Source organism: Gracilinanus agilis, chromosome 2 (genome assembly GCF_016433145.1).
Source record: "Gracilinanus agilis isolate LMUSP501 chromosome 2, AgileGrace, whole genome shotgun sequence".
Classification (NCBI taxonomy): domain Eukaryota; kingdom Metazoa; phylum Chordata; class Mammalia; order Didelphimorphia; family Didelphidae; genus Gracilinanus; species Gracilinanus agilis.
This window is the reverse complement of record NC_058131.1, coordinates 699,617,362-699,630,794: the sequence shown is the minus strand read 5'-3', so window position 1 is coordinate 699,630,794 and position 13,433 is coordinate 699,617,362. Positions and strand designations below refer to the sequence as shown.

Genomic DNA, 13,433 nt, shown 5'->3' with positions numbered 1-13,433 from the left:
CACCCCCCCTTCCTCCTCCCTCCCCCCTCCCCCCTCTCTCATTGATTTAATGATTATCCACAGAGTGAGAAGTTGTTGGGCAGGGTGTGCCCTGATCAGGTTAGTTGGCAAGGTAGCTGACTTGAACAGGAAGGTGAACTAGATGAACTTTCTTTCTCTGACCCACTTGTCCAAGGATTCTTCATGTGGGATCTATGAACTTTCAGAAAATATCCTGGTCACGATTTCCGTACAGTCGGTTCCTTTGCAATCTTAGGAATCTGAAAACTTGATCCCAAGAAGGGCTCCCTAGTCTTCCCCAGACTGCCAAAGGGGGAATGAAGGATGTCTGGTGCAGACGGTGGAGCTCGGCTCCAGGGCAGCTCCTCGGCTTGGGGGCCCTACACAGTCTCCAGATGTTTGGGTCCTGAGGGTCAGTGCTGCTCTTGGTGGCCTACAGAGCCAGTGGCAAGATGTGTTGCTGGATAGATCTTGACCATCTGGGGAATAGCTGAGTGTGATCCCACTCTACTACTTATTCCTTTTTGGCTAGTGACCTTTGGTCCAATAGAGCAGAACACCACCTTCGAGGCTCTTCTCCAACAAGTTGTTTCCTGTACAGACATGAAAGTTAAATGGCCTAGAGATGACTGCATCGGCCCTCTGATTTTTAATATCTAGCAAGGCCCAAAACAAGGACATAGGTGCTCAGCCAAGGAGTTTTCCACTTCTCTACAAGGATTCCAGTGCAGAGTCCAAGGGAGAGGAGGAATTTTCTGTAGATCTGAGGTCTTCCAGACACTCCTGTTTGCAGGTGCCGAGGATCCCAAGCCTCGGAACATGGCAGAGCCTCCTACGTGAGCTCTGTAATCACCTCAGGATAAACCAAATGGGTGAAGAATGCCTGTTGGACAGACACAAGGGCCAAAGATCTATGCCTTGTCTTGGACAGATGCCATGACTCAGTTGGTAAATAGGGTCCAGATTGAAAAGGAGGAAAATAGCAGACTGTATGGCATTTGGGAAAGGATCCAGTGCTTCTCATTATCCCCAGGCTTCTCCCCAATGCAAAGGCCCATGTTTTTTACATCAGCATCTTTTCCAGTGATAGAGTTTAGCTCCAAGTCATAGAAGACAGTAATGGTCCCTGCCTTCTGAGAACTTTAAAATGAAGATAGACATTCAGGTGAACAAGCAGTTAATAATAGCCAACTTCCTTTCGGCCAGGCACTGAGCTCCAGGGCTACAAATAGCAAAAAGAAAGACGTTCATGCTTTTGGGCTACATGCTAATGGGATGGAAAGGGCTGGCATAATATAGAGAAAGACGGCTGCTGAGGGGCCCAAAGAGGAGTGAAGGAAAAAATATAGCCACCCCTTTCCTTAACATGGTAGTTCTAGGAGGAAACGACTCATTTGGATGTGGATAAATATGTTAAAGAACAAAATATAAGTGCTCAACTGAGAGAGCAATAGGATACATGATGCAAGATTCACATTAAAGATAAAGTTTAGATTGAAAAATAAAGACCTGGCTTATTTGGGGTGGAGAGTGGTTATTCGAATTCCTTGTCTATTCAGGTGGAACCCCAGGACACCAGAGTCATCACTCCAGGAAGACCCGATTGAAGAGAGCAGGCTCTACTGTTTTGAGTTGCACCATTTGGTGGGCTGGTGAAGGGTTGGGCATGGAGAAAAAACTAGGTACCTGGAAGCCAGCTAGATCCGAGCATTTTTAGTCCATTGAATTTTAAATTGAACTTTGCTCAGTGGTCCAATATTAGGGATAATAATTTTATGTTTCAGTAATACCTTTACATAAACAAATTGTCATACCACATATAATACCTCAGTCATTTTAGCATTGCTGCTAGAAAAGTGATTAATAAATGAAATAGAAACTGTATGTCAGGTAAATGAATCTCTAGAAAATAGCCTATAGAGAATAAAGTTGTATTGAAAGAAAGAGGCTTCTTTAGTTTTTCTCTTGGTTTAATTAAATATTTTGCCTCTGCTTGGTTTCTTAACATAGTCTGGGAGAGAAAGTTTTTGTTCTTGTTTTTAAAAACTCTTACCTTCCATTTTAGACTTAAAACTGAGTATCGGTTCCAAGGCAGAAGAGTGGTAAGGACTAGGCAATTGGAGCAAAGTGACTTGCCCAGGATCACACAGCTAGGAAGTGCCTAAGGCTAGATTTGAACTCAGGACTTTTCATCTCTAGGCCTGGCTACCTAACTCAATTTTTATTTTAATAGTAAACTTCCACATGAATGTTTTGAAGTTATATAATTCAAAATGTCTCCCTCCCTTCTTCCCTTTCCCCTTCTGGAGCTGGCAAGCAATTTAATCTGGGTTATATACGTGTGTTATCATGCAAAACATGTTTCCATGTTACTCATTTTTGTAAGCGAATAATTTTATAAAAACAAAACCCTATACCCAGATAAACAAGTGATAAATCATATGCTTCTATTGGCAGTCTTAGTCTAACCATTCTCTTGAGAAGTTTTTAAAGGATATTTTAGGGGGCGGCCGGGTAGCTCTTTGGATGGAGAGCCAGGCCTAGAGACAGGAAGTCCTGGGTTCAAATCTGGCTTTAGACACTTCCTAGCTGGGTGACCCTAGACAAGTCACTTAACCCCACTGCCTAGCCCTTGCCACTCTTCTGCCTTAGAACCAATACACAGAATTGATTCCAAAAAAATGGAATTTTGCATCATTCTATTCTGTAAGTGGTTGGGAGCATAGGCAAAAAAAATCCCATTGTTAAGAGATGACGGTAGATCAGAGTCCTACACTAACCTTCTGTTTTTCTTTCCTTTCAGGATAACATAGGAGAACTTGACCTTGACAAACAGTCTGAGCTTAAAGCTCAGAGGAAAAGAGAGGAAGATGAGAAAGAAAATGGCAGGAAGAAAGTTGTGCTCTTTGGAACCAGTGATGTGTGTGACGCCATCTTGGCCATGGAAGAGAAAGTGATGTGCGCGCCCCCTTTAGATTTCAGAGAAGCCAGGGAGGTGTTCTTGGTGGGCCAGAGCTATGTCTGTGAGGCGAAAGAATACTTCCAGGTGGACGGGTACATCACCGACCACATCGAGATAGTCCAGGACCACAGCTCTCTGTTTAAGGTGCTCGCCTTCTTCGAAGAGGACTACGAGAGGCGCTGCAAGATGCACAAGCGGAGAGTAGACATGCTGGAGCCCCTCACCGTAGACCTAAACCCCCAGTACTACCTGCTCATCAACCGGCAGCTTCAGTTCGAGCTAGCCCACACCTACTATGAGATGATGGACTTAAAAGTGGCCATCGCCAACAGGCTGGAGGAGCTCGATTCCCACACCATCAAGAAAATCAATTCCCTGGCTCAGTCGGCCATCAAGTTCTACGAACTCTTCCTAGACTCCCTGAAGGACCCCAATAAGGTGTTTCCCGAGCAGCTCGGGGAAGACGTTCTCCGCCCAGCCCTGGTAGCCAAGTTCCACATTGCACGGCTTTATGGCAAACTCATAACTTCTGATGGTAGGAAGGAGCTGGAGAACATGCAGACTTCCCTGGAATATTACATGTTCTTGGTCCTCTATTGTGAAAAGTTCCCTGAGGCGGCTCGCGCAGTAGAAACAGAACTAGAGCTCAGTAAAGAGATGGCCGGGCTTCTTCCCACCAAAATGGAGAGACTCCGAGCCAAGCTAACCCCTTTTACTTAAAATCCTTATCCTGCACTTCATGGAAATGTGCAATAGAGCAGTGTCATTTTTAGCCAAACAGGCCCATTTCCAGGGTGCTTGCCTCTAGGAAGCAGAGAAGGCCAGCTAGAGCTCCAGATAGGGTCCTCTTCGATTCACTTGTCAGTAAAATGACAACAGTTTTCTCTTAATTTTGTAAATTCCTTCTGTAAACTTGTTAGTATTTTAGATGGCTTGTGTCCTATCTTTCCTGCCTTATCTTCTACCACAAGATCCAGTTTCTAAATAAATGTAAGTTACTTAATAGGTGTCTCAAAGGAAGATTCTGGATGATGTAGTTGGTGGACAAAAGTTACTGTATTCTTAAAGAAAAATACAGTTTTCTAGGAAAAACCATGAGCTTCTTGCAATTGTTCCTTATTGTAGAATCCCAACTCCCCAAAGAAATGTTTACCCATTATGACTTTATGATAACTAATCTATAATTTATTTTGTATGTTGTAAAATTCTTTGTCTTTAATAAAAGAAAAATTATTAAGGATGTATTAAACAGCTTGGCTTCACTAACAGAGTGTTCATTTAGTTCTTTTTTGTCATCTTCCTAGATCTAGTCTGGTTTCTATCATCCTAAAGCTACCATGGTTATTTCAGACTAGAGATTGAGAGGTCTAACTTCTGAAAAAATCAAAACTCATCAACATTTTAATTTATATTGAGACCCCTGCCCCTCAGAAGTCCTCTTGATTCCTTCTTGTGTCTTCAGAGTACCCGCTCTAGTGGCCTCAACGTGCCAGATGGCACCCGCTTTGAGGGAGGGCTTGACAGTGACATCCCTACCTGCCAGTACCCCCTACTAGGTTAAGGTTCATCACCAGGAGGTGGACCCCCTGAAGTCTGGGGATGGTGGAGCCCTAGGAAACAAAATGCAAAATAATCCTTGGTCCCAGATTACTCCTGCTTTGGTGGTGTCTGGGCTGGGAAAGGGTGTTGAGTCGGTCACCCAGAACTCACACCATCTTTAGCCCACATCCAGCAGGCTGACCTGCGATTGATCCCGTAGGAACAGATGTCAGTATTCACATTGACAGCCTTATTTTAAACAAAACCAATTAAGTTGAATAGGAAAAGGATGTTGGTCATGGATTGAAAATGAAAGACTCAGGATATGGCTGCCAGTACAGTGAGTGGTTCTTTGGGAGCACTATAGGAAGATCCGTTCAAGATTGGCACAAGATGTGAGACGACTTCCTCAGGGGAGAGAGTGCACGGGCCATCTTGTTTCTGATGAGCCCTGGAGAGAAGAAGGATGCAGCCCAGTTGCTATTAAATTGTGCTGCCAGCTAAACTGGTCCATCAGGCTCAGGGAAATGGGGTGTTTCATCTTTAAGAGACACCTTCTTCAAGCTGGGCTCAAGTGGTGTTACTGGTGGTCTAGCAAGGACGTCCAGGCCTCCATTCGGAGTCCTCATACCCATTGTTGGAGTTGTTCGATTCCTCTGGAGGAGTTCCTGATGGGTCTTTCTCCAGTCTTTTGACTGGGAAGGGAAGGAGCTGAAAAACCCAGTCTTTGACTGGTCCCAACCATCCCCCCCAACTGTTGCCCTCACACCCTTGCCCTCTCTCCGGTCTGTGTATCTCCCCTTTTGTGGCTAAACTTAAGAAAGCCGCCTCTGTTTGGTGTCTCTCTATTCCTTGTGCGCCCTTTCCAGTTTGCCTACCGACCTCCTCATTAGACTGAAACTGCTCTCCAAAATGAACAATGGCCGGTTAATGCCAAACCAAGTGGCCTTTTCTCAGTCCTGTTCTATGCTGACCTCTTTTTATACCATCGATCATCTCCTCCTGAATACCGTCTCCTTTAGATTTTCGTGACATTGTTTAACTATCCTATTTCCACTTTTGTTGCTCTGGGGAGTTTATATTTTTGTAAATATCTATTTGACTTAGATTGTCACATTTACTGCCATATAATTTGGCAAAATAGCTCCCGATTGCCTTTAATTTCTTCTTCATTAGTTGTGATTTTGCCTTTTTCCATTTTTGACATTGGCATTTTGTTTTCTTTTAATCAAGTTAACCAATTGTTCATTTTGTTTATTCATAAAACTAGCACCTTGTCATGACGTTGGCCCCCTAGTTCCCTTCCTACTTCTCGGATTGCTCCTCCAGCTCCTTTGCTGGATATTCAGCCGGGCGATGACTGCTAAACATGGGTGCCAAGGCCACCTGGCCTCATTTCCCTCTGCCATCCTGGTTGGCGATCTCTGCCTGTAGGTTCAGTGATCATCTCGGACCTTAGTTAGGTCTCTTACCTCCAGCAGCCTATTGGATTTCTCCATCTGGATTTCCTCGTGGGCATCTCAAACATCCTCTGGCGCCATCCTCTTGCTCCGCTATACGTCCAAGTCTTGTCCCCGGGGCGCTGGCATGAACTCCCGCAGATGCTCCCTTTTCCTCCCCTCCGCCCCCTCGGACCTCGGACCACATTGGAGCTCTTCCTTCCCTTCCCCGCGTCGTATTTACGATCCCTCCTGCTTTTCGTGCATCCGTCCATTATTGGGTGATTCCGTCCCACCTTCCCCATCCCGCCCCCTCCTCGCAAGCTCCCGGAGGGCCTCGGGCACGGGCGCCCCGATGTCTGGCTTCTTGCAGCCTTCTAAAGGATTTTCCTGTCTCCAGTCTGTGCCCCAGCCGCCATGCCTCGGGCTTGCCCGGCCAGCCCCGCTCCAGCCATCCCCTCTCCGGCCAGCCCAGGGACGGGCTTCCCGGCACATCCGGGTTCAGAGAGGAGATCCTACCTCTGCCCCTCGGCACCTTCCCGCCATCCAGCCTTCTCGCGCTACCCCCTGCCCCGCCCCCACTCTATAATTCAGCCAAGCTACTCCTATTGTCCGCCTTTCCCAGAGCGCCCGAGTTCCAATCACGGCCGAATGAAGGAGTCGATTTGAATCCGACACATTCCCCACTCGGGTTCCCTCTCGGTTCCTCACTTGTTTCTCTGATAGGCCTTCTAATGTTAAATTTCTTATGACATTTGGAGATCTACAAGAATGCAGACATGGATCTACCCAACATGGATAGAGAGAAGAATTCTTGTTTTTATTTTTTATTTTTTAATTTAATTTTTAAAATTTAAATTAAATTTTTGATTTTTAATTTTAATTAAAATTTTAATTTTAATAAAATCAATTCAATTGACTTTTTAATTTTAATTAATTAATAAAACTGAATTAATTAATTAAATTTAATTTTTTTAAACCTTCCTTTTTCCAGTCAAGACTGTGGAATCTTCAGGTCAAAAGGAAGATCTGAAGTCCTGCCTGGCCTTTTCTTCCTCCGTGTTGGTTTAGCCTGGTTCCCGTGAAGCCCCGGCCCCATCTTCTGCGGGACTCGATTCCCGGAACACTTGGGAAGTCCCAATCATGGGCCAAGACTTGATATTCCTGCCAGAAGCACAAAGATGTAAATTTGAGCTTACAGTGACCAGGGTTTGGGGTGGATAGAATTAATTCACTCAATAAAGATCAATCGGGGGCAGCGGGGTAGCTCAGTGGACTGAGAGTCAGGCTGAGAGACGGGAGGTCCTGGGTTCAAATCCAGCCTCAGACACTTCCCAGCTGTGTGACCCTGGGCAAGTCACTTGACCCCCATTGCCCACCCTTACCACTCTTCCACCAAGGAGCCAATACACAGATCATTATTATCCCAGGAGCTGGAATCTTCTGGCTTATCAGATATAAGTCTATTGTGTCTGTTTGCTTTCTTATATCATATACCTAATCTCTTCCACTCCTCTGAATCCTCTGAAAGATTCCTGCTTTGTAGCATAGTTCAAGATCTGATACTGCCAGGCCCCTTCTCACTTTTTTCTTTCTTTTTACCTTTTGTTCCAGTTAAATTTCACTATAATTTTTCCTAGCTCTATAAAGTAATCTTTTGGTAATTTAATTGGTATGGCACTGAATAGGTAGCTTAGCTTAGATACTGCTATTTTTATTATATTGGCTCTGTCTACCCATGAACAATGAATGCTTATGTATTTTATTTAGGTCTGCATTTGTGTAAAGAATGTTTTATATAGTGAGATATAGTTCTTACATGTTTTAGCTGGTAGCTCCCACGCAAGTATTTTATACATTCTATAATTATTTTAAGTAGATTTTTCTTTTATCTTTTCCTGCTGGGTTTTATAGGTAATATACAGGAATGCTAATGATTTCTGTGCATTTTCTAGCCCAAAACTTTATTGATTATTGTGTCAATTAATTGTTAGTTAACTCTTGACCACATTGTCTCCAAAGAATTTTTTTTTCTTTTTCTTTAAAAAAAAAACTCATTTTCTTTCTTAGAATCAATACCCTGTATTGGTTCCAAGGTAGAAGAGAGTTAAGGGCTAGGCAATAGGGGTTAAGTGACTTGTCCAGGGTCACCCATCTAGGAAGTATCAGCCTGTTTTTTAGGAATATTACTTGGGCAGCTATGTGGAGGACACATTGGGGAGGGGAGAGGCTTTCCTCCTTCAGAACTGCCAATGAGAAATTGCCACACATGCTTTTTTTTTTTTTTTTTTGAGTTTTTAAGAACTTTTTTAAAGATGCTGATGTAATGTCCCGCACTTTCATTGGTGGAATCACTTCTCCGGTCTCCAGAATTTTATCACCTGGAATTATTTTGGGCTTCTTTTCAGCGATGCCACATTGCCTTGTTTCTATGTGATATTTGACATAATAATGAACAACCCAGGCTGGTATAAGGAAATCAACAACAACAAACATTCCATTTCCACGTGCCTCCTAAGCAAATCTCCTCCAGATTGAGTCCTTCTGCAGAAACCTATGCCAGAAGCCCCAGAATGCTCTGGGAGGCTCAGCTCCTGGTCCTTCAGCTACCACCTTCTCAAGGCACGTAGCTTCTCATCTGGTGTGAACTCCATCATCTCTGATCTCAGTGCCTAGGACAACGGGACCAAACCTAAACCGCATCTTCATTGCCTCCACGTGGGGGGAACTAACCAGGGCCTAACAGCAGTGGGCTCTTCTGCTGTCACCTCATCCTCCTCCGTGCCAGTTCCACAGGTAGTTAGTGTCAGAGGCTAGATTTGCACTCAGGTCCTCTGACTACAGAACTAGTATTCTATCACCAGCAGACATTTGCAAAACTAGACTACAAGACTACATATATTGTGGATGTGTGTATGTAGTTTTGCGATTGATTATGCACACATATGTGTATAGATTAGAGTTTTATATGCTACACACACACAGAATACAAATTCAATGGGACTTTAGGCAGAATTGAAAGGGGCTCAGAGCAAACATCTTTTATTTTTTTGGTCAGTTTGTCTTTGATTCTTTGTTCAAATGTTCGTGTTCTATTTCTAATATTTCTGTATAATTTCATTCCTTACTTCCTTGGTTTTGTTGGTGATTATTCATTTTAAACCATTTTATTCTGCATTTTTAATCAAAAAATTTTAATTAAAACAATTAAGACATTTTTTTAATTAAAAAAAAAGATGGCATCCAGCAGTTGCTCGGTTAGTGGCCTTTCTCCGAAGAGCGGCTCCCCTATCAGACCTCGAGCTCTTTCCCCTACTTCCCTCCTAGCTATCTCTCACTCTTCTGGTGTCCGGGTTATCTTGCGCGCTTCATCTTCCCTATTATCGCTGGGAGGCAGTCGTGTTATCAAAGGCTTCATCCCCTTCCTCCCCTCCGAGCCACCCTTCCTCGCCTGGTCATGCTCCCACTTTCTTACTCAAGGCAGAGTTTGGCTACTGGTTAGGACGATGACACGTCAGCATGAAGTCCCTTCAACGACAGCTTCAAGATAGCCCTGGAATCTCTCCTATGGGTGTGGTGGGGGCTTAGTTATCTCTTTGCTCCTCTTTAAACCATAGACTTAGGATTGGAGGGACTTTAGGGGGCATCCGGCACCGTCTCCTCATTTTGTGAACGAGCAAGTTGAGGCTTGGAAAGATTCAGTGCTTTGTCCATAGTCCTATGGATGCCAAAGCTTGAATCCAGGTCCTTAGAAGCCAGCATTTCTTCCTATTAGTCTCTTCTCTGAAAAACCTTTTTTTAAAACAACCTTATATTCTATCTTAGAATCACTACAGTGTATTGGTTCCAACGCAGAAGAGCGGTAAGGGCTAGGTCATAGGGGTTAAGTGACTTGCCCAGGGTCACACAGCCAGGAAGCATCCGAGGCCAGATTTGAATCCAGAACCTCTGGTCTGGCTCTCAATCCCCTGAACGACCTAACTGCCCTCAAACCCATTTTTAATAGCAGTGTCCTCCCTGTTCTATGGTTATATCTGCCCTCCCTCCTAGCCCCAGCAGAATGGAAGCTTCATGAAGGTAGGGACTTATTTTTTTTTTTATGGTTGCCTTCCCAGGATTTCTTGCCTACGATACACACCTAATCTGCTGGATGCATTAAACTGGACTGGCTACAACCTCTAAAGACTCAAAAGGACAAGCAATGGCGAGAGGAGGATGTAGCCCCGTACCCAAGGCGTGTGGGGTCCCCCATGAAAGATTTCATCCTGGAAATGTGTCCTTGGGAAGGGAGATTGGTCCACGGGCATCTAAAATAATCGGGGGCTTTAACAAGGGTGGGAGAGCTGGGGCTTTGTCCAGGCACTGACATCTGGAGAACATACTTCTTTGCTGAAGTCCAGAGACCACTGTCTCATTGTGTTGTGGCTCCTGGACCTCCTGAACCTCCTGGACCTTCACGAGTCCTGCTGGGGATGGGAGGAAGGTGGGCTTCCAGCAAAGTGTAAGAGTAGGAAGCCGGTGGAGGCTGATGAAGGAAGAGGAGGGACAGACTGCCTATTCCCCTACTGCTATGGTACTGGACTCGAGAAGAAAGATGGCCCTGACTTGGCTGGAAAACACATCCTCATTCAAATACATTTTCTCCAGGTACCCAGGAGGATCACAAATGGACAACCCGAGTGTTGCGATGGTGTCCAAAAAACCTCCCCAAATGCTCCAGTGAACAACACGAGGAGACCCACCTCAGATGTTTGCTAGCTGTGTGACCTTGGACAAGTGACTCAAATTCTCAAGGCCTCAGTTTCCTCATCTGTAAAATGGGAATAGTATTGCTTGTGCTACCTACCTCCCAAGGTCATTAGTTGTGAGGAGAAGACTTGTCATCTTTAAAGTGCTATTCAACAAACAATAAAATTTGTTATCGATTCAACAACTTCTGTGAGCCAGGTTCTGTTCTGGGTGCTTGGGAGACCAAAAAAAAAATAATAATATTGATTGATTATAGGGTGGTTCAGGACAGGCTTAAGGATCTAGTGAAGAGAGTGCTGGACTGGCAATCCAAAGACAAAAAACCATCACGTACTGGTTGAAGAACCTTGGGACAATCTGTGAAGGTCTTTGGAACTTGCTTTCCTTGACAGAGGCAGGGACGGAGTTGAACTTGAAGATATCTGGAGTTCCTTCTAATTTCCTTCCTTTATTTTTTAAACCCTGGCTTTCTGTTCTTAGGAATGGCTCTAAGACAGAAAGGCAAGAGCCAGGCAATCAGGACTCACCCATTAGAGTCACACAACTGGGAAGTGTCTGAGGTCCTAGTTGAACCCAGGACCTCCTGACTCTGGACCTGGCATTCTCTCCTCTGAGCCACCTAGCTGTCCTGCACCTTCTCATTTCTATGGGAATGGAGCTCAATATCATTTCTTATGTCAGCGATCTCTTTCCTGAGATCACGTTAGATAGCTAACTTAGGGTCTAGGGACTGGGCTCATAAACCCACCCTTCCTCCTACCCCCAAAATGAGAGAGTGTGTGTGAGCAAGGAAGAATCTACATAAAGTGGATCAAAGCTGGGAGGGAATTTAGTCCAACCCTTTCATTTGACCCAGGGGAAAAGTTTCCTCATTCTACAGCAGCGGTTCCCAAACTTTTTGGCCTACCGCCCCCTTTCCAGAAAAAATATTACTTAGCCCCCCTGGAAATTAATTTTTTATTTTAATAGCAATTAATAGGAAAGATAAATACACCTGTGGCCATCACCGCTCCCCTGGATCGCTGCAGCACCCACCAGGGGGCGGTGGCACCCACTTTGGGAATCACTGCCCTAGAGGAAGGCACTGAGACTCAGGAGGTTGACTATAACTTGCTTACGACAGTATAAGCCATTAAAACCAGGCCATTTGCCCCAAGCTCCAACATATTCTTTTTAAAATTTGATCAAATTCTCAATAAACATTTATTTATTTTTTCTCAGTCATTCATCCATTAATAGATACCACTTTTCCTTAAAATAAAATAAAATAAAATAATTTTTATTATATAAATACATATAATTTATAGAATTATACATAATATTATATTTTATATTAATATATGTAATAAACTAAATTCAACTCTGGTCCTTAATTTCCATAGAGTTTATTAATATTTATTTTCACAGAAGGCAGACAGACAGAGAGGAAAAAAAACTAATTTTATCCTGCCGTGTGGTTGATCTCCAAATGGACCCTTTAGCCACCTTCCTTTCACATCATGCCCAAGAGAGTCCCTACTTCCTTTTATTCCTTCTTTTACTCCTTCCCTTTTATTCCCAGATCAATTTCCCAATCATTTCCAGCTCAGGTGCCTAGGTCGCTGCCCCACCGTGACCCATGCTGGAGCCCCAATGCATGCTCCTGGGAGGGGGGGTTCCCTTCACACATATAGAACATATAATATAATATATAATATAGTCATGCTAATATATAACACAATACATTGATATATATTATTTTGTTTGGACCTATAATATATAATATTACATATAATTATATATAATAATTTTTATTGTATACTTAATTTTAAAAATATACTTAAGTCCTTTTCCTCTTTCTTTGTCCTCTTCAGGTTGGTATTGCTGGATCAAAGGGTATTCACAGTTGGGTGACATATTTGGAAAAGTTGGAAACTGGACCAATTCACATTCCACCAACGGTCCATTCGTGTCCCTCTTTTCCAGAGCTTCTTGTACCTTCGACACTTTGGTCACCTGATGAATATGAGGAGGAATCTCAGAGTTGCTTTCATTTTTGGCTAATTATTAGTGATTTGAGCAGCTGGAGTGCTGGACTTGGGGTCAGCTAGGGTCATCGTCCTGAGTTCAAATCTGGTAATCCCTCGTAAGTCACTTAGCCCTGTCTGCCTCAGTTTCCTCCTCTGTAAAATGAGTCGGAGAAATAAATGGCAAACTACTCCAGTATCTGCCAGGAAAACTCCAAATGGGGTCCCAAAGAGTCAAACATAACTGGAAACTACTGAACAACCACCACAAAATGAGTGAATAGGAGCATTTTTCATCGTGGCTGTTGAGAGCTTGGATTTGTTATTTTGAAAATTTCCCGTTCACATGCTTTGAACATTTTATCGGCTGAGGAATTGTTCTTATTCTTATAAATCTGAATAACTTCCTTTATAGCTTGGAAATTAGATGTTTATCAGAGAAACTGACAGCAAAGCTATTCCCCTCAGGTACCTTTTTTCACTTCTCACTTAAACTGAATCGGTTTCGTTTGTGCAAAATTCTTCAATTGTGGGTGATCAGAATTGTCTGTTTTAGCCTCTGTGGTCCTCTCCCTTGTTTTATCATGAATTGTGGGATTGTTCCCTTCTCCGAGCACTGAAAGGTAGTTTCTTGTTGGCCCCTCTCACTGGTTTACGATGTGACCTTTTAGAGTGAATTCCTCTGTTCATTTGGACGCTCCGCTGAGCTCGAAACCGAAGGCTTTTGCTTTCAGGATA

General features: G+C 43.7%; 1 protein-coding gene across 1 annotated transcript in view; it reads left to right on the top strand.

The window, feature by feature from the left end:
• The window catches only part of LOC123236523 (kinesin family binding protein), a 25,260-nt gene extending 21,041 nt beyond the window's left edge, over nucleotides 1-4,219 (top strand). The window contains exon 7 of the mRNA XM_044662936.1: nucleotides 2,804-4,219. Within this exon, the coding sequence (XP_044518871.1) occupies nucleotides 2,804-3,682 (879 nt within the window). The 3' untranslated portion in view covers nucleotides 3,683-4,219. The remainder of the gene's footprint in view (nucleotides 1-2,803) is intronic.
• Nucleotides 4,220-13,433: the final 9,214 nt, after the last annotated feature.